The sequence below is a fragment of the Chiloscyllium plagiosum genome, chromosome 24 (assembly GCF_004010195.1).
Source record: "Chiloscyllium plagiosum isolate BGI_BamShark_2017 chromosome 24, ASM401019v2, whole genome shotgun sequence".
Classification (NCBI taxonomy): domain Eukaryota; kingdom Metazoa; phylum Chordata; class Chondrichthyes; order Orectolobiformes; family Hemiscylliidae; genus Chiloscyllium; species Chiloscyllium plagiosum.
In genome coordinates, this window is record NC_057733.1 from 37,421,975 (window position 1) to 37,444,263 (window position 22,289).

Here is a 22,289-nt window from a genome sequence, read left to right on the forward strand (position 1 = left end):
ACAAAAGACACACACTGCATGAATTCCTTACAAGTTTTTAAAAATAGTATTTAATATGTTTAATTCCCAATCTAATTAAAATAATAAAAACACACTTGCATTCAAGAGTTTATGAACACTTGTAATTTATGAAGTGGGAGGATAGATTAAACTTTAAAAAAAAAAGTCCTCTAAGGTCAGTTCTACACAGATCCCAAGGTTGATGCGTTAATGGTTTCAAACTGGGCTTGATAGGTTTCCAGATTCTGCAGCAAGAGGTTTAGTTGTTGATAAGAGTTTCTTTTCCTTTGAAATTGGGAATTACTGTGCTAATTGCCAAACACAGGCAAGGTTCAAGCTTGTAGGATGGACGATGAAAGCAGAGAGCATAGCCACTCAATCCTACTTCTTCTGATCTGTTCAGACTTGCCAGGAGAAAACAAATTTCTTAAAATACAAAAGAGGGTTAGTTCACTGTGCACATGATCTCTCATCAACTGACCAGTTATCCAAACACAATCATAACAATTTGTTTCTAGATTTATAATTTAGTCAGATTTGATAACGGCTGCAGAGTTCTTTTCTCAGTCAGAGTGCAAAGTGGTTGCACACGATGGCTTGCTTCATGCCCAATTGGACCTACAGGTTCGCTGGATGTTTTGTAAATGGATTAAATATGAGCAATTTACATTCCTCCAGAATGATTATCTTTGATGAACAATTCTAAACAATTTATCGCCATTACATGGTTTTGTAACTTGCCAAGTACAGCCAGGCGAAGTTCAGCTATCCTAGAATCTGGTGTTTTCAATACTAAAACAATGCAATTCACTCTTATAATTTCAAAGTGGTTTCAGCCCCATAAATATAGTCATAGAGATGTACAGCACGGAAACAGAACCTCTGGTGCAACTCATTCATGCCAACCAGTTATTCTAACCTAATCTAGACCCATTTGCCAGCACGTGGCCCATATCCCTCTAAACCTTTGCTATTGATATACCCACTCAGATTCCATTTAAATGCTGTAATTGTACCAGCCTCCAACACTTTCTCTGGTGGCTCATTCCATACACACACCAGCCTCTGTGTGGAAAAGTTGCCCATTACATCCTTTTTATATCTTTCCCCTCTCATTGTAAACCTATGCCCTCTAGTTCTGGACTCCCCGACCCCAGGGAAGAGACTTTGTCTATTTATCCTACCCATGCCCCTCATTATTTTATAAACCTCTATAAGGTCATCCATCAGCCTCCAAAGCCCAGGAAAAACAGCCTCAACCTATTCAATAAAACAATTTTTGGCCATTATAAAAAATAGACTTTTATCAATAATGAGGGCCCTTTAGGCCATTCCTTCCTGAATGAATACAACAATGCCATTACACTATGAGGGTCTGCTCTGCCAGCAATAAAAGCCATAGCCAGTGGTGATGATGAAGGAATATGGGCATTTGGCCAATGGGTATGTTTTAGCGAGTATGCCCGTATAAAGCCATTTGGCTGATCTGCAAGACTGCTCTCCCAAACATTTAGCAAAAGCTCAGATGTTAGGAAGGAGAAATTGACAAGATTAACTGTAAATGGTGTATCTTTGTCATTTCCAATGGCTAGGTTATTTTGTTTTGATACTGCATTTTCTTTAGCAGTTTGATACAAATGAGTTGCCTTTCTGGTCATTTTAGAAGATGGTTAAAGAATCCATTGCATTTTTATAGGTCTACAGTCAAACTGGGTAAAAATGTCAAATTTCCTCCTGTAGGATATTAGTGAACTAGACTTTTATCTTAAAAACAATCCAGTAGTTTCATGGTTATTAATGGGGCAGCACGGTAGCTAAGCAGGCAGCACTGCTGCCTCACAGCGTCAGAGACTTGGGTTCAAATCCCACCTTGGGTGACTGTCTGTTTGGTGTTTGCACATTCTTCCTCGTGTCTGCGTTGGTCTCCTCCAAAATCCAAAAATGTTCAGGACAGGTGAATTGGCCATGCTAAATTGCCCATAGTGTTAGGTGCATTAGTCAGGGGTAAATATAAGTTAGGGAATGGGTTTGGGTGGGTTACTCTTCAGAGGGTCAGTGAGAGCTTGTTGGGCCGAAGGGCCTGTTTCCATACTGTAGGGAATCTAATCTCATCAGACTAACATTTGATTGCAATTATTAATTGAATGTAAATTTCTAAGTGGACAAGGTGAGATATGAACTCATCTCCACAGTATTCGTCTAGTACAAGGTTGGACTTTCTCTGTTGGCATTAACAATTGAAGGCTAAATGGTAGAGCTGTGCAGAAAATTTCTTTCGATTTCTGGAGGAGATCATCAAGCTGCATCTTTAAAAGAGGTTACCCTCAGAAAGTCAAATAAGTCGAATCCATTAGAGCCAATGGTGTAAGGTTCATGAAAACTGCAAACTTAATGAATCAAATAGTAGTTTCTCAGTCAAGATAGGTAGATAGATTGACAGACAAGTTTCCTACAGTATGGAAACAGGCCCTTTGACCTGTTTATTCTGCCTGAAGTTTCTTCCTTACAGTACAAAATTTTTAGTTTAACATTACACATCTAAAGGGAGAACACTTTCCTACAAAATACTTGCCTTCTCTAGATAGATATAAATAATTTATTTCCTGTCACAATGTTGTCTATGGTTCTATATCCTGATCTTATACTGACACACAGGTCAATATTTATGGTCATCTTTAATGCTCCAGTCAATAATTAGTTATATTGATTAGTTAATTAGAATAATCTAAAGCAGGATCCCTGTTAGGAACTCTGTCAATAATCAATCTTGTCAGAGCGCACAATGTGAACAAATCCCTATCTAGGGAGCCATTAATCAAAACTACTACCACATCAATATGCAGAGAGGTGTAAATATCATTATCAGATTCCACAGCTTGAGTAGATTCTTTGTTGGTGATAACATAACAAAATAACAAGAAAAATGCGGGCTCTCCATTTAAGACTGTTTATTTAAAAAATAATTACAGCTCTGTTGTAATACAATTGACAAGTTATATCAAATAAAGTGCAATCACAGAGGGGTTGTTCTGTACTAGTGACTCAATGCCCATTAATTTTCCAGTAATATGAAGACAAATTCTGGCTTCTGAAATGTGAAATGTCATTATATAATTTCATTATGTAAAGTTCTGTTTATGTTTCATTGGCACACACAGCACTCCAAAATGTAATTCCTTGACTATCACATGACCAGTAACACAGGTAGAGAACAACCCAGGTATTAAATTTACAACCACATTTTTGAACCTCACCTTTTCATGTTTAAAAGTATAAGCTGATGTTTCTAGAAAGCTGAACAATTTCAAGTTTAAATCACATAACATTACAAAACATGAAGAATATTTGAAAGAAAGCATGTGTTCAGGATTGTTAAAAATACTACTATAAGTCTAAGCCCTGTGCTCACAAATCAAAAAAGTTTTTTTTTAATCTTTACCCTGAAAAGTCATCACTGGGCTTAATTAACTCAACATTATTAGATGTAAGACTGATTTTAGTGATTGCAGAATGTTTTAGCTTGAGGGAAAAAAAACCCAGACTCAAATCAGAAAAAAAAGCAGCATCTTTTAAACAAAATATACATTTTCTCTCCTCACATGCTGCCATGAATCTGCCCCTTAATCTGATACTGACAGTCAATACATTCACCTACTGTCAAGATATCAACATTAAAACCACTGCCTTATTTCACATTTCCAGTATTTTGCTTTTCTTTTACCATTTAATCCCTTTCAGAAGACTAACTCTCAATTCATTCATTACCTGTCAAGATATCAACACACAAGCAGTTTTACAACAAAAAACAAAGAAAATACCCGTTTTGTAGTTGTCTTACATGGTTTGATGTTAAAACAGTTTTAAGTTGTATTAAAAACGAGCCATAAGATTCAGCACTGTCCGATGGCTAAAAAATTGATCCTGAAACAACACTTTATTCATTCTTTGATCTAGAAGGCTGAGGAGGAAAAGGTCCTTTGGAAATAGACTTAATGACATCTGTTCTCCAGGCATAAACGCATTGTACTCTATCACAGAATGCCAATCGAGACCACACCGCCTCTCCAAACACCACCCAGACCCATCTCCTACCCTATTCCCTGTAAAGCCTGCAATTCCATTGGCTAATTCACCTAGACCAAACACCCTGGACACTATGGGTAATCTAGCATGGCCAATCCACCTTAGCTGCACAACTTTGAACTGTGGGAGGAAACTCACGCAGACCCACGAGAATGTGCAAACTCCACACAGTCACCCGAGGGTGGGATTGAACCCAGGTCCCTGCCACTGTGAGACAGCAGTACTAATCACTGAGCCACCGTGCCACCCTAGGATATATACATGACATCTACAACAACTGTCTTCCCTCAGCATTCTCATCTCACTATAATACAGATAAATTATTTCACCTAAGACCCTGTCTTTGCACATTCAAAACTGTGCTCTAATTATCAACAGATTAGATACTGGTAGAATTTTAAAAACATTTATACAAGGACTATACACTATCAGCATCCCCCAACCCACCCTCTGAGGAAGTTATTTATATTTAGTATTATTTTTAAAATTCTACTCGTTAAGAATTAGAGCTCTGCATGTTGAATAAGTACAATCCATCTTGTTTGAAGCCAATGTGATTTGGGTACATTAGGAAACAGAACAGAGAAAATCAAGGATTATATTGGGGTGGAGCCATCTCTCCTGCTAAGTAGCAATTAAGTGTGTGGGTAATAGTGAGATCATTTCAAGATCAATCCATCGGTTAGTCTAGCTTGCAGTATTATAATAAACTGTAAAACAACATATTAAAAGGTCTCCGACAAGCAAGAGTAGTAAATCTAGAAAAGCATCCAATTTAGAAAGATCCCTGGTATTGAAGAGATGGTTGGAAAATTCTTCAAGAAGTAGTCAAAATATGTAGTAAGTAAACAAAGACATACAAATGGTATTGTAAATTGAAATACCTCCTAGTGCAAAATATATTCAAAAGCTTTATTTTCTGTGGCTTCTCTAACTTTTTCAAAATTTCAGTTAGGAGCATAAGACGTTTGGAGCACCATCAGAGCTACAGACAGGTTTGCTGCTTTATCTGCTTGATGCCATTACTGAAGATGGAAAGTGGCTGACAAATGCACTGTTCTGCCGACAAAGTGAAAATTACTTTAAAAATTGAAATTTGGTACAAGGAAACGCTGTATCAGTAGACAGCTACCATTTTGGTGTTTGATTGCAAGATTTGATGTCAATGACAAGAATCTGTTTTACACTGGCTCTTGGGTGAGGTCCACTGGTTTACAAATTCACTGGTTACTAACGTAGATGCAATGCTTCTATTGAACTTTGAACAAAGGCAATTTTTAACTGCAGAGTGAATGGAAAACTGTTGTTAACTGCTTATTTCATTGTCTTGTGCTCTCATTGCAGGAAAGTAGGGAAGAGTGAATTTATTAATGTATACCCATAACACATGCCTTGAACTTAAACCTCTCTGCAAATGGATGATGAAAGATCGATTACTTTAACAGACACAATGCTTTACTTCCTATATTGCAATAAATATGGGGTGCTTCAGGAAAATGCTACTTTCTTCACTGATAATCAGTGGACCTAAATCATATTTGGTTGTCTGTCAATGCCTTTTGGCCAAAGACAATTAACCATTCCTCAATGTAAATGCTACTAAAGCTGCTTATCAGAGGAATATTTTTGCTGTATTCAATAGCCAAATCTCAAGTATCACATTAATTTCTACCAATTTGCTCATGTTTTCAATGCTTGAAACTTAGGAGCCCAGTCAACAGTGTAGTGCATCAAGACCTTTCATTACTTGACAAATTCAAATCACAGGCCAGCGGGGAAAAGATGACATTCCGGATCAACCTAATATGCAATAAGGAACTTTTAGTCATGCAGGCAGCACACAGCCTCCTGAATCAGCATTACACAGTATTGGCATCAGGGTTTGCAGAAATCCTCCAGTTGCTCTGCTCCCTCCCCAAAGTAACAGAGTTTGCATGGGGAAGGATGGAAAGATAAAAATCAGAAAAATGTAAACAATGACAATCAGCATTCCCAATTTAGATTTTTTTCTTCCTTCTGCCTTTTGCACAACCTTTTCCATACCAACCACCAGAGACAGTAGAAGCCACCCCTTCTGGACTGTCCTTGGTTAGTAATTTACGACTATGACTGTCTTCTTCCTCTGGTCTCAGCTGAGTAGCTAGACTGAAAATAGGATCTTTGGACCTTGAAGAAAATCAGGCATTGCAGTAAAAATCATTGAGAAATTAATGGACAAAGATTTGTAATATATTCTCAGCAGCTACAATTCACCAACAAGATTATAAAATCTGTTCCTCAATAATTCAACAAGTAAAGACAGCAGGCAAATGGATTATAATGCTCAAGTCAATGTTAACCTTCCAGTCTGTGTTGTTTAGGTGACCTCAAGCAAGGGAGATTGTTCCCACAAGCAATCAAATTTACCCTTTCTGCTTGAATTCCCTTTCCATAAAAGAGCATGGATGAGGGTTTCAATCAAAAAAAATGTGGCTGATGCAAAAGAGATGAAGCAGATATGACAAAACTCAATCATAGAGATATTGAAAAGAGTCTGCTTCAACCTGAGACAGTGGCTGGGAAGGGTATGGAAATACAAAAAATATTGATAGACCCGAAGGCTGTCAGTGTTCATGTGCAAGATTACCCATGCCATTGGAAGATATCACCAAGGAGCACAATTCAAGGATGACGACATGGAAGCCAAAAATAAAGCCTTGTGAATTCTACTGTGGGGATGGAACCTATTGCTAGTTGAAGTCTACTTACAACTGACTAGGTAGGTGTTGCACCAATTAAGTGTAGTTTCACTGGGCTTGATGGAGTGTAATGGAGTTAAAGGTTTTGGAGGAGAATGGCTTGTTGATTGTCAAAGGGTATAAAGAAATGACTCACTGGAGACGTGGCCAATGCAGATTGGGAAAATAAGACATGGAGTTATAAGGAAGATGGTCATGGATGAGGCTGAAGAATTTTGGGAAAAAAAGTTAGGTTGGAAATGCAAAATTTGTTTCCAAAGGCACATGTATTGTGTGTAGGCTTTCAATTGCTACTAAAGGTAATGATGTTGATTTTGAAAGAATGAAGGTCAATAGGACATGAGAAACGGGATGGATGGATGTATGAGACTGATAGATGCATAAACAGTGAGCTAGGGTACAGGCTAGAAATTAGTATAGGTCATCAGCAACATAATGCACTCAAGAGAACAAGAAGTTAACTCTGCAGAAAGGGAAGACAGGAAATAGCAAAGAAACTAGAGAAAGATAGTGAGGGGAACGTTTGGCTTGAGGAGCGAAATGATAGATGTGGTACAGGCAGTTGAACAGCTGGTCTTAAACTTCTTCGTGAGATTCTCACATTTGTAATTTTGAAGCGACAGTGTGCAAATTAATCAGGGACAGCAAGATTTTGTCGTGATTAATGTGACTGCAGCCAATGGAAAGAATCGATGGAAGGAAATTGGGAGTGTTCATGAGTGAACATTATAAGGGTATGAGCAAACACAAAAGGCTTTAAAGGTGAAAGTTATAAAATGGTTGACTGGATGGATAGCGACAGAAAGTTTATGGAAAGTGTTGGACCAAGACTCAGCAGTAAACAGCTTGAATGTATAGCTGTATATTACTTGGATGAAGAATTTATTCCAGGGAAAACAAAACGTAAAGTGGTCAAAAGTGGTTGTAAGTAGTGAGGGAGATGTGGCAGGCATTTGTGAGGGCCTTAGCTGTGACTGATACAATGAGGAGGAGAGAGACTTTTGTTGAGGGAGTGTTCATAGAAATTGGTTGAAAACTTTAAATGGAGGAAGAGGTAAAAGAAGCATGAGAAGGGACTAGAGAAGTATCAAGATGAAATAAGTAGATGATACCTGTCATAATGTGGAATTTCCAAATGAAGTTCTTTCAATAGCAATCGCATGACATCATCACATTTTGCATGGATTTTCAGTGTAGCAACATCATCCTTTGGTGTCCACTGTTAAAGAAAAGGAAAGCATAACAAATTACAGCTCAAACTGATTTACTGTCTTAAAAATAGAAATATGTCTAAAGGTGTTCAAAGTTATTGGTCTGGATGAAATAGGAAACAGATCATGAAGACAAAAAAATGGTGCTGTTTGATTAAAAAAAAGGATAGAGCAAGGCAAATAATCTTAGAAGGAATATCTGGATATGGGACTGTGAAAACAAGTAGACAATTACCAAGGTAAAACAGATGGTGACATCAAAATACAGTGGACCAGAGTTGGAAGCACAACCTTAGACTTAGGCATAGGATCTCAAAAGATTGTAAAGAAATGAGCACAACTGTGGAAGATTGGGAAGATTTTGAAGTGGACACAGAGATGGAAACCACAGGTTACTGACAGGAGCAAGGGTAACAGGCAAGTAGATGTTTATCTGAACAGGACACAGGTGCTAGAATTTGCATGTGTGGTGTTTATGTGAGGTCGGAGTCAGAGTAAGGACATATGAGAAAGCAGAGAGTGACAAAAGATATTGGTAAGAGATTTGGGATTTGAAATTCATATCAGCATAGCAAGGCAGTAACTTACAGATCATTTAATTTAGGACAAATGGGCATTTCAAGATCGTTAAAATTGGGGAACTCAGACCATACGATTACAGCTGGAACTCAGCATGATGGTTTCAGTCTACCAATATCATAAGAAATCCTGACTCATCCAGGACAGTACCAGACAGTCAGTCCAAAGGCACAATGAAGGGCGAGGTATAGGACCAAATCAAGGATAAAGCTTTGAGCACAGAGATTTGTACACAATTGGTACAACTGTGCATGCCAATTTGGAAATGTTAAAAGCATTTAAATATAATTCACAAAATTAATCTGTGTACAAACAAAACAGGGTGGATTCAAACATAAATACATTATTTTAAGATACTATCCTTAATTTATACATAGGCAGATCAATCACAAAGCTTGCTTCTTCCTCAAAAACCACTGAATTTTATTTCGCCTCAACACAAAAAAAAACTTAAGATATCAGATTCAACATGAATTAAAGTCAAAATTTGAACAGATTCTTAGGCGATATAGTTGCTTTTTTAACTCATTAATAAAATGTGAACAGGTGATATAATTGAATACTGATTGGATTAATTTCGCTTGTATGACTCGAGGTAGTTAAATTTACAATTTTAGCTATGGAAGTGAGCATTTAACCAGTCTTAAAAACATAAATACATGATCACATAAGACTGTTTTTGAAAAAACGAATTTTGAAATGACAAACTCAACTAATCTAACAGGTACTTAGAGAAACAGAGGTAATACCGCTTGATACAAGGAATAGGATACGACACACAAACAGAAAATGTTGAAAATATTCAGGAGTTCTAGTAGCATCTGGAGAGAGAGAGAGAGAGAGAGAGAGAGAGAGAACATTTATTTTCTGTGACTGATTTCAGAGCAGAAATGTTCACTCTGCTTCTACTAATATTAGCTGATGCAGACAGACCTCCTGATTATTTCCAACATCCACAGTATTTAGTTTTTATGTTCATATAAGATATAGTACACAATTATTTATCCTGTAACATAAGCATTCTGGATTATAGTACAAAGCCCTCCATGATTGTTAAAAACTGAATTCAAATCCTCAAACTGAGTCAGAAAATTAACAACCTGGTTTTGGTAAACAATAAAATAAATCAAAGCTTGGATTTGCTAACACTCTTTATAGGGATGAAAACCTGTTGTGCTGACCTGGTCTGATAAGTGAGACCAGTCCCACACCAACATAATCAAAATCTACTTGCAGAGAGCTTTAAATCACAAGGATGAATAAACTAGTGCTTACCTGTAGATTTACTATGTACAGCTTTGGCCTTTTATGAGGTACCCTACTCATGCACCAAAGACATGCATACTTTTTAAGAACCTGTAATAAGGAAAGTGTAGATTTCAGAACAGAAAAACCGCGTGATAAACCTTGCTCACATTTTAATTCAGATTTCAGGCTTAATAATTCAGACTGGAGGACATATAACAGAAGTGTGAAAATATTTATGTAAACAAAGAAGAAATTTTAAACAATAATGAGTCAGCATTTTGACAGGCAGCATGCCTTATATGCCAGACACCAATATGGCTATTCTCCTCAATTACATATCATTGAAACAAAACACCAAAGGGTACTACACTTGATTTCTGCTATTTTCCTCACTTAGAGGCTTGTGTATGCTGAAAGTTGGTGTCCACAGAGCGCTACAAGGTTAGGCAGTGTTGAAGGATGAGACATGGTACAGTATATGGCACTATTCTCAGATTCTTGTTTAGCATATTGTTGAAGCATAATAGAAAGTTTCAAGCTGCAACCAGCCTAATGTGGAAATGGCAAGTGCCAAAAATAAAGGCACACATGCAATCCTTAACAGTGACATCCATCTCCATTGCAATTCCATCCCTCAAGTAAAGAAATCAAAATTGTACGCAATATTCCAGATGCCATCTCACGAATGCCTTTTACAGTTTCAGCAACACTTTCCTACTTTTATTCTCTATTCCTTTAGCAATAAATGCCAACTTTCATTTGCCTTATTAGCTGCAAACCAATTTTCTGCAATCCACATGCACAAGGACAACCAGATCCCTCTGCATCAAAGCACTCCAAAATTTTTCTCCATTTAGATAATAAATTGCCTTGTATTCCTCTGACCAAAATGGATAACCTCACACTTATCAATATTAGGCTTTATATGCCAAATTTTGGCCAATTTATCTAACTTGTCCATATCCATTTGTAAATTTATTTATTAATTACATCTTACTTTCATACCTATTTTAGGTATTAAATTTGCCATCTGCAAATTTGGCTCCAGTACTTTCTGTCGCCACAGCCAAGTCTGTTAACGTAGATTGCAAACAGCTGGGAGCCAAGGACCAAACCCCGTGGCACGCCACTACTTGCATCTTGCCGACCAGAAAAAGACCCATTTGTCCTGACTCTCTGCTTTCTAACCATTAGCCAATCCTCTGTTCAAACTGATAAAGTACCCTTAAGCCAATATGATCTTACCACGTGGATTCACCTTTTATGTGGCACTGTACAAATGTCTTCAGGAAGTCCAGATACATCACATCTACAGGATCCCCATTATCCAAATTTCTTCTTACATCTTTGAAGAACTCTAGCAAATTAGTCAAGCATGCTTTACCTTTTATAAAACCATGCTGTCTGTGATAAATAGCATTTGACTTGCCAAACGTCCTCTTATAACATCCTTAATAATGGATTCCAGCAATTTCCCATTTAAAATAACTGATCTGTAGTTTCCTACTTTCTGCCTCCCTCCCTTTTTGAATAAGGATGTTTATATTGGCATATTTCCCATCCATTGGAACCGTCCCCACACTCATGGAATTTTGGACTATTACAACCAATGGAGTTTGTGGTAGGTGATGGACCAATTATATTATCACTGTACTGTTAATCCAGAGATCCAGGTAATGTTCTGGAAATCCGGGTTCAAATTCTGCCAAGCAGACGGTGGAATTAGAATACAATTTTTTTAAACTCTGGAATTAAGAGTCTAATGACAACGATTGATTGCCAGAAAAACCCAATAATTTTTACTTACATGGAGATTACTATGGATTCAATAGTCCTTCATTGATAGTTTTATTTATCTTCTCTAGTCTACACAGAAGTTGCTAGAAATTCTTATTTACACAAAAATGTACAATGAGGTGTGGCATGACTATTTCAAATACAACCAAAGCCCATTCATTATCTGAAGTGACAAAAGAAGTTTCTGAGAAACATTGTTTAACCTTTAAACTGGATCCAAGACAAATGATGACATCAGCTTTCTTGGCTGCTTCAGCTGCTCCTTTCCAGTTCAGTGGCTGCTCCAGTGTTCCCTTTTCCCCAAAGTGCACAATTGTGTCTCGCAGCTCACTATTACATTTGTGGCACTTTCTTCCAGTATTGTGTTTGTGCAGTGATGTGCGTTCCGTGACATCGAAAAGACGAATGTATTCTCGGTTAGGAGAGCAATATGTGCATACCTGCAAAAATCACATCACCATAATCAAGTAAAATATTGACAGTAATTAACTAATGTCTGTAACTATATCTGGGAGTATAAAAACTAAATATAAAAAGCTGACAAAGTACATAGAAGGTTATTGTATAGGGCAGGAGGTCATGGTACAGGAGTAGCACAGCAGCAGAGATAGAATTGGCTGGCTAATGAATGCATAAATGGATCACAGTTTCAGATTGGCAGGTCTGACAAGTGGGGTCCCACAGAGGTCTGTGCTGGGCCCTCAACATTTTCCAATTTTATATTAATAATGTAGCTGAGGGTATTGAATGCATGGTGTCTATATTTTAAAATTGTACAAAGATAGTTAAGTACATTTGCTGTGAAGGTGACACAAAAAGGATACAGATTAATGCAGATAAAGTGAATGGGCACAAATCTGGCAGATAGGAGTGTAATGTGGGAAAATGTGAAGTTCACTTTGGCAGGAAGAATCAAAAAGCAGAGTATTACTTAAATGGAGAATGATCACTAAATTCTGAGATGTAGAGGGATCTAGATGTCCTAGTGCACAAGTTAAAAAGGATTAGTATGCAGCTAGGTGTAGCATGTAATCAGGCAGGCTAATGGGACGGTCGCCTTTATGATGAGAGGACTGGAACATAAAACTAAGGATGTCATGCTTCACTTACACAAAGCGTTGATGAGACCACATCACGAAGACTGCGCACAGTTTTGTTCTCCAAATTTAGGGAAGGATGTAAATGCATTGAAGATGATTTGGAGTGGTTGACTGGATTGTTACCTGGAAAAGGAGTTGTCTTATGAGGAAAGATTCAATAGGCTGGGTTTGTTTTCACTAGAGTTTAAAAGATTCTGAATGGTCTTCACAAGGTGGATGTGAACCGTAATGTTTAATCTTAAGGAAGAAGAAGTGGGACACTGTTTTCAAAGTATTAGTTGTCCTTTTAGGATAGAGATGAGGGGAATATTTATGCCCCTGGAGAAATGCATGACTTCTAATTTCTGCCCCAGGAGGGAGTGCTTGTTGGGGGTGGGGGGGGTGGGGGAAGAGTCATTGAATATTCTTAACTTGAAAGTAGATAAGATTCTTCTTAGGCAAGTGAATCAAACATTATTGGGAATAGATGTGAATATGGGATACTGGAACACTAACAGCTGAATGGCAGAGCACTCTTGAAAGGCTGAATGGCCTACTTTTGCACTAATTTAATGTTCGTCTGTAAACCATTTTAACTTTACAGGCCACAGTTCTTAAAACAATCTGGCCACTAATTTATAAAATGACAGACAGTTGGGAGAAAACCTTAGTGTGCCAGTGATGCCAAGGAGGAGGTCAAGCCCTTGTGAGGAGTGTGAGCCCAGCACAGCTAGGTGCTTATGGACTGTGGAGTTAGGCTGTTTATGTGTTTCTTTGCTTTTATATTTTTAGTAAGAAGGACTATAATGCTTAACTTTTAACTTTGTTTTCCTTATTTTACTGCTTTGTGTCTAAGATTCGGTACCTATGTACCCTTGTATCTAAGATAATGCCAACTTGTAAACTTTTCATTGTACTCATGTGAGTACATGTGACAATAAACCCAATTCAATTCAATGGTCCAAGTCGTGGCTTGGTTACAATTCATTAGCCTTCACCACATATAATTCCATCATTTCATTTTTTTTTTGAACCATGATGATTATCGATAGCCCTCTCTGGAGAAAATGTTGGCAAATAAAAAGACTACTGCAGTTGTAATATCTCTCTTGATATTAATTTTATACTTTAACTTTTTATTTTCATAAATCAAAGAACAGCGCACTATTAACATGCAGAACCTCCGGAAAGTACCATTCAGCCCAACAGATTAAACAGTTAATATTCTTCTATTTCTTTTCCACTTTGAATTAATTTGTGTTTGCTATGTGGAAAACTCGATGTTAGAAACTGTCGGTAGTTGAGTCAATTGTGTAACTCAGATTATGAATCTTTTCTTGCATTGTTCTTTGAGTTACGCCCATGACATTTTTGCCTGTAATTTCCTCTTCAAAGAAAAAGAGCAAACAAAATAAGGAAGGCAGAATATTTCAAACTTATGCACTGTAGTGTTTTAATTGTGCCTCAAAGGCAAAATAATTTATTTCACTAAGTAGCTGAGCTATATAGATCAGAAAGGTCCTTAGTTAAATCCAGTTTGCACAATTACATGATCTCAATCACATCAATTATAGCACAGCAACTGGCTTCAGGTCTTGGGTTACAAATGCGAAGATCTGCCCCAGTATCCATTTGGAAACTATATTGGTAGTATATACAGATGAACATTGGGCAAGGATATGTTTTGGGGAAAAATATAATTCTATTAAATTTTCCCTTTCTTCCCATTTTGATTTCTTACTGCAGGGTCATCACTGAATTGCAGGCCATCTTGCAGTGCCTCACCAAGTGGTTATTATTCATGTATGAATCAGAAAAGTACAGAGGTACTGCATTCAGGAGAAAGAAAATTTTGATTGAAAAAGAAATTCCAAAGATATTGTTGTGAGGTTTCTTTTTGTTTTAAAAAAAACTTACAATGGGAAACATTTTAAATGATGCCAAAAAGAGAAACAGAAACACAATTTGTTTGTGACGTTACCAAATATCTTTAAGTGGCTAAAGACAATCAAATTGTCAAAAACAGGTTCACATGATAAATTATAGGTGCATCCTGACATCCCAATAGTGAGATGAATATAGGTGCAACATACTCAAGCTGCCAGCTCCTGTATTATCTTACCTCTATATACATATTTCCATGTAGTTCAGAAAGTGCCTTCCTGGGTAAACTGCTACGTAAATGTAATCCATCACAATTCTGAGACACTACATGGTGCACCTTGAGGGAGAAACACAAGAAGGATATTTCTTAAGCTGGGATTTTGAATTTTCAACATTCTGATATGGTTATGAAAAGCCTTGTGAAAGGCACAAAGTCAAATGCTAATCTGAATTCTTCACATTTTAATAAAAATGAAATTGTAAAAGGCAGGATGTAACCAATTGCTTTACAGTGAATGGTGACCCAAGACGACATTTCCTCTCCCCTCAGGATTTCCTCAAGATAGAAATAGTATGGATGAACCATTCCCTTATAAAGATCTCTTGTTTCAGAATATGTATCAGTTAGATTTGAGCTTGTCAAGAGAGGGAACAATGATTCAGTAAACTATAAGTACTGCAAATATAAAATAGCAATCATCTAACTGAGAAAAATGGAAAATTTAGATTTTAATTACTCCTTTAAAAAGTTTTGACATTATGGATTTTATCCTATGAGGAAGTGAATACTACACTACGTAGTCAATTAATTTTAATGATGCAGTTAAACTACAATTATAATTAACTGTTCTATACTGAATTAAAAGGAGCCATATTGAAAGAAAGAGACTGTAGATCATAGCAATATAGACACAATGTGAATTAACTGTGATCATGAACTCAATTGCTATAATACAAAACAGGGATTAAAGGGGCAATCATACAGCCGTCCACAGTTGTATCTTTATATAAAGGCATTGTTTTACATGGCTCCACTGGTGCTTTATAATTAGTGGCTTACTTGCAAAAGAAAGGGGAAGAAAAACCCTAAACTATAACATACACTGTTGAAATTCAGTACGTTGAAATTTAGGGATTTAACAATTCTCTATTGAATCCATGAAACCAATGGTTTACCAGTTTAACATTTGCAGTTTTCGATACCTACTGTGAAGTCTTCACCTACATTTGGCACTAATTATTGGCCAGAATGGTGTGTGTTTTATTTTAAATTTCCTAATTCCTATTTCAATGTTAATCTCAGCTGGTTAACACGGTTGTCTCATGTTTTGATATTTTCAGCACAGAAATTTTGGTCTACTTGATTTCTGTTCAGCTATATTTGAGGAAGTTTCTTTATTCTGTTCTAGTTCTACATATGCCAGCAAGGAAAGTTTTACAGTGGGCTCAAGGGAATTTTAATTGCATGATTTGAATTTCATCCAGAGTTGTCCCTGAACACAGAAATGATTAGGATTTTCCATTGCGAGAGAATTAAAACTTGCTGACATTTGTTCAGCATAGGTCAATCTTTTATCGAGAATTTAATTTCATAAAAAACTTTTTTCATGGCGCCTGCAAGGATTCATGATTATTAAAATAATATGCAAATATGTACAATCAGAGTACCCACATGATTTCCTCTATGACAGCACAGATACATAAGACAGGGAAAATCAGGGAGCACAAATGATTTACATAGGCACAATGCATTCTGCATTTCCAATAAACTGCATTTAATACAAATCCATCTGTACAAGCCAATTTTGTAGATTTGATTTAGGATAAAAAAGTGCAAATGGCTCATTCCAAACCTCTGGTCTGACCTATGTTTGCAGGTCTAGATCAATGAGTAAAAAGTGTGCATTTCATTGAATTAACCGGGCTTGTAGAACTGATTGAAGAACATGGAGGCTACATGTCAATTCTTGACTCAGTTTGAACACTTGTCTTGCATTAAGGAAAAGATAAATTGGCTGAGAAGGATAGCAAAAAGAATAGTTGATTCATATGACCAAGTTCTTTGATAAAGGTAGGTATAGGTTGTGCAAATGGATTATCACAAAAGTTTGAAGAATGTACCATATATAACAAACGTTTCAGAAAAATAATGGGGTAGGTGGCTGAAGGGATAGAAAATGGCATGGGATCAGAAAACAGAGTCGTGGCATATGGTTATTTTTCAAATTGCCAGGAAGTATGCAGTGGTGCTGCCTCAAGGTCAGCATTGGAATCAATGTTCTTTTGGAATGACCTGAACTTGGAAATGCTGTACTGAACAAAATCTGAACGTTTCAGAGAAGACACAAAGCAAGGAAAAGGACTAATAATTGATGAATGATTGCAAATGAATTCAGGAAGACATACTGGTGAAATGGACAGATGGCAAACAAAATTAACAAAGTTTTAAGAAGTCTGGAGTAATTTATTTTGTTGGGAAGAAGAATGAGGGGAGGCACTTGGAATGTTAACATAATGATTGCTACTGAACTAGAAATTTGGAGGCCTGGATTAATGAATTCAAAACCAGTGAGTTAACAAAAGGTTGAAATAAAAAGTTAGATCAGTAATGCTGCCACACTGCTGAAAAGCCCTAAACTAAAACAAAGAACGTCAGATGTGGAGATCCAAAACCAAAACATAAATTGCTGGAGAAACTCAGTAGGTGTGGCAGCATCTTTAGAGAGCAAACAGAGTTAACATTTCAAGTCTGGCAAATCTTCATCAGAACTTCCAGATGCTGCCAGTGTGAGTCTCTCCAGTAATTTCTGTTTTTGTTGCTGAAAAGTCCACCTGGTTTACTGGTCTCCTTTAGCAAAGGAGATTTAGCATCCTTACTTGTGCCTTCAGATAGGAATGTAGTTGACTTTTAATTGCTCCTGGAATGGGTTAGCAAACCACTCAGTTGTCAAAAAAGGTAGATCATCATGCTCTCATTGTCAATTAGTATTAGAAATAAATGCTAACTTTGCTAGTGGTGCCCACATCCTATGAATAAATAGAAGCAGCAAGCTAAACTAAATAGTGCAATTTTAAAGGGGGCGCAAGAGCAGAGAAACCTGCAAATCTGCAGTAATCAAATAGAGTTATTGGCCAATTCTGTGCACCACACTTTACTTGAAAGGGATCAGAGGAGATTTACCAGAATAGTATCAAAAATGAAAGATTTCAATTCCCTAGGAAAAGCTAAACCTGAAAATGAAAAAAAAAGGGAGATTTGATATTGATACTCAAAAGGATTTACATTTAGTGAATAGGGAGAAACTACTTTCTATATCAAAGTATTGGTAACTAACACACACAGCATATTTGCCAGTTACTGGACCTCTATGTAAAAACACTTTCTTTTCACGCAAGTTATTGTGATGTAGAGTGCACTTTTGAAGATGTGGATTCAATAATAAATTTCAATCAGGAACTGGATAAAATTACTAGGCCTTGAGGAAAGCAGGGGGTTGGGGGTGGGACTAATTGGATAATGCTTTCAAATTGACAGAAAAAAACATTTAGGATCAGATGGCTTCCTTCTGTGTGGTTTCATTCCAATCATCCTATGTTGAACTTCCCTGACCTGAAATGCATTTAATAGTCACCATCATTTCTTCAGTTTATTTTGCTGTGGTTTGCAGGAGAGCTTATTGTTCACATTGTTTTATTTTGTGGATTTAAAGAAAAACAAAGAATTGCGGATGCTGGAGACATAAAACCAAACAGAAATTTCTGGTAAAACTCAGTAGGTCTGGTAGCATCTGGCACTTCTGATGAAGAATCACCAGATTTGAAAGTTAACTCTGCTTTCTCCCCACAGATGCTGCCAGACCTGTTGAGTTTCAACAGCAATTTGTTTTTATTTTCCCCAACCATGTATGAAGTGAGAATCAGTCATTGTAATACAATAAAAGAGAAAAAAAATTCTAGTTCTTACCAGTTTTTCTTTATAAAGTTGAGTGATGCACATATGAGTCAGGGTGGGCTCTGCCTCACTGAGATCTGCTGTGCTTTACCACAAATAAACAACATATACTTCAGCAGACTAAATAATAGAGTTACACATTCAGCCTGTTGTGTCTGTGCTGGCTCTCTGTAGGGCAATCACCTCGTGCCATTCCCTGCCTTTAGCCCACAGCCCTACATTTTTGTTTTCCTCTTCAGATAATAAACCAACTCCCTTCAGAAAACTTAACTGATCCTGCCTCCACCACATTCTGAGGACTACTCTATATCCTGATCATCTGCTGAGTGCAAAATATTTTAACTCGCATCACCAAGGCTTCTAACTGCGTCATCTGGTTTGCAATCATTCCATCAGTGGGATTTGGTTTTTCCCATCTACTCTGGCCAAATCCTTTAGGATTTTGAATACTTCTACCGAAACTCCTCTCAACCTTTTTTCTTCCAAAGTGAACAAGTAACTTCTCCAATCTATTTGTGCAACTGAAGTTCCTTACACCTGGAAGCTTTCTCGCAAATCTTTTATGTACCCACTAAGGCCTTCAACATATTTCCTTCAGTGCAGTTCCCAGCATTGAACATAATACTCCAGTTGAGGCCAAAATAGTGTTTCATATAGGTTAGCACATCATCCCTGATTTTGCATTTTATGTCTCAAAGTCGAGGATGCTCTATTAACCAATCCCTTACATATATCCAGGTCTCCCTGCTCCTGCAACTCCTTTAGAACAGTACTTTTTCATTTTTTAAAAATATTTTTCCCTCCAAAATGAATCACTTCACTCTTCTCTACATTAAAACTTAAAGCCACTTGCTTACCTATTCTATCTACATCCTTTTGAGTTCTACTCGATCCTTCTTATGGTTTGCAATACTTCCAAATGTCATTTCATCTGTAAATTTGAAATCAACAAAAATACGACAAGATACAATAACATACTCTTGCCCCTTCAAAAAGTAAATGTATGGAGTAGATGACTGGCTGGAAACTTGAAACATTCAGTATCACCTATGGGTAAATAACATTGGCAAATAACCTGTAACTATTGCTGATCAGACAATATGTTAATACATACTGGTACTTATGCATTGTAGCTCAAATGTTTTATTTTGCAACAATCAAAAAATTATTTTTATTTGAAACACATGCAGGGATGTTTTACAATGTGGCTCTGAGCACCTAGACTGACCTTGTTTCAATGAAATCATCTCTTAATTTTCCAACTTTCCACCTGTGGGGAGTGGGAAAACGACATTGCTCTTTGCCAACTTCAATTGCTGCCTGGTCATGCTACAAATGGCTTAATTGGGGCCCATGTTAATACTCTATTTTTGGTTTAATCTCACATAGGCAGTGAAAGAACATTATTATTTTAAAAGTATAATAGGTCTTGGCAGGAGGGCTGGCAGCAGTTATGGTAAATTACTGCAAACTCAACTACACCACTGCCAACAACAATTGTGTCAGACTGAAACTGCAGAGATCGGAGTAAATCAAAAAGCCTGGGTATAGTCTTACTTCGAATAGTCTGAATATTTCCTTTGTTAAATTTGCCACCATAAATAAGGCACAGGTTTGCTTTTTGATCATTTAAATTATACTTATGGCAAGATCTAAAATTGTGGAACTCTCTACAGCATTCATTTCACCAGTTAGTGCAGTTATGCATTCTAACCATTGAGAAAGATATCTGACATTTTTAGTCCAAAAATAACAGCTATATCATTTGGTGTTGTAGCTCATATAAAGATTTTCCTTACCTCACTTCCCTACCACTCTGCAATAATGTCCACACCCCTTTGGGGCCTCTGTAATCTGGGATAGATGCAGCCTGCATTAAGTAGAAACAAAGTAACATCTTATTATTTCAACAAAGTAAAAGTAAAAAGGTCTGTTTGTCAAAAAAAAATGCATTTATATAGCACATTTAACATACTAAACTGTCTCAATGCAGTTCTCAGGATTTGTCACTGAGCCACATTAGAAGATATCAGGACGAGTGGTCAAAAGCTCGACTGAAAAGGTAGGCAGTAAGGAATATCTTGCATGAAATGAAGGAAAGAAACAAAGATGCAGAGAAATTTATGGTTAGAATTAATATAGTTAATCCACCAGCTTAATGTCTAACATTTCTACAGTAACATTACTGATAATAAGCAATCCCAGTGATACTTATACTACTTGTAAAAAATACAGGATGAAAGGAACTGGGAAACAAACATGCATCGAATGTAATGTTTATCAGATTTACTGTTTGTTCTAAGTCATTGAATTGGATGATTTAGAATAACGTTTTCATTTTTAAATGCAATTGACGTAAAGTGATAAAATTTCATCCTTGAGCATCAATTGAAACGCAAGAGTTACAACTTGTGTTTACGTTGTTTCACTTGATGAGTGTTTCAAAATCTCCACTCTGACAAACGTCAAGGATTGTAACTGAAATAAATGGATACATGATCAGACCTGTCCACAAAAGCCTTCTGTTATCCAACACACTCTTGAAAATGCCTCATAACTATGCACGACATAGACAAATAAATCATATAGGGATGTGCTAAGAGGTACTTTCTATTGAAACCAAGATATATTTATTATCTCTAGATTTTCAAAGTAAGGGCTGTGTCCTAATTCATTAGTTGATACATAGAGATATTCATACTGAGCCTGTCTTGAATTTTAGCAAATAATGCTGGCAGCTTGAGTGCCTTGAATTACGGTGCTTTCATGTCTTGGCCTCGATTTGAGGAGAGTTCTTTTCTCCCTGATAAAACGAGACATAAATAATTTGGCAACTTTGGAAGTTAGTAAATATTATACAAACTATGAAAAGTTGCTACTTCTTCAGTCATGCAGCCTGAGGAATGATTTGTTTTTAAAGTTATGAAAAGACTGATTAGACTACATGTAGAGATGATAATAAATCCAAGACGGTCACCAATAAAATCAAACAAAGAATGCAGGATATGATTTCAAAACAAATTACTAAAATATGAAACTTGTTATCACTGAGTGAGGTTGAAATAATTGGCACCGACGCATTTAAAGGGAAGCTACCTAATTAAGGAAGAAAAGAATAGAAGGATGCCTTTAATGGGGTGAGATGAAATAAAGTGGAAAAATACTTCTATGAAGTAAATGCTTGCTGGCCACAAAGATCATTTGTGTTCTGCTTGTTTATTACAATCAACAGTTCTATTTCTGCATTCAACGTATTTTGTACAGTGCTTCTGAATGATATCCAAAAAGCTAAAATTGTTCCACAGCACTGACTATTTCCATTCAAAGCAATGGAATCAAGGATTCATATCATTCTCACCCTACTTGGGAAAAGATGGTTTATTACAGCTTCTCATGCAAACTCTGTCTGTGGGACCACACTTTTGAACTACTGCAATGAAAATCACGTTAGCCTTTAAAATTTGACAAACCGAAGAATGCTACACCTATAAACTGTTTCATAGCAGCTTGAATGCAGAAGACTAAGCAGAATTAGTTTGAAATTCTTGTGATCTGCTAATCACGGCTCTCATTTTTCTGGCTTGTTTATAGGATTGCCTTACCGTGCTGATTCCTGCACCAGAATAGATTACTGGGTATTGTGCTTCTTGTATAGCTGCTGCCAGCAGGTTAACTTTTCTCCTTAGTTCTTCAGGCTCATCAATAACCTAACAAAAAT

General features: G+C 36.8%; 1 protein-coding gene across 1 annotated transcript in view; it reads right to left on the reverse strand.

Annotated features, from left to right (window-relative positions):
• Window positions 1–2,933: 2,933 nt before the first annotated feature.
• Window positions 2,934–22,289, reverse strand: part of sirt7 (sirtuin 7) — a 39,543-nt gene continuing 20,187 nt past the window's right edge. Inside the window, exons 3-10 of the mRNA XM_043714849.1 lie at window positions 22,174–22,278; window positions 20,371–20,441; window positions 18,584–18,656; window positions 14,858–14,956; window positions 11,860–12,096; window positions 9,887–9,967; window positions 7,934–8,040; window positions 2,934–6,249 (exon numbers count right to left, since the gene is read on the reverse strand). Coding sequence (XP_043570784.1) covers window positions 6,081–6,249; window positions 7,934–8,040; window positions 9,887–9,967; window positions 11,860–12,096; window positions 14,858–14,956; window positions 18,584–18,656; window positions 20,371–20,441; window positions 22,174–22,278 — 942 coding nt within the window. The 3' untranslated portion in view covers window positions 2,934–6,080. The remainder of the gene's footprint in view (window positions 6,250–7,933; window positions 8,041–9,886; window positions 9,968–11,859; window positions 12,097–14,857; window positions 14,957–18,583; window positions 18,657–20,370; window positions 20,442–22,173; window positions 22,279–22,289) is intronic.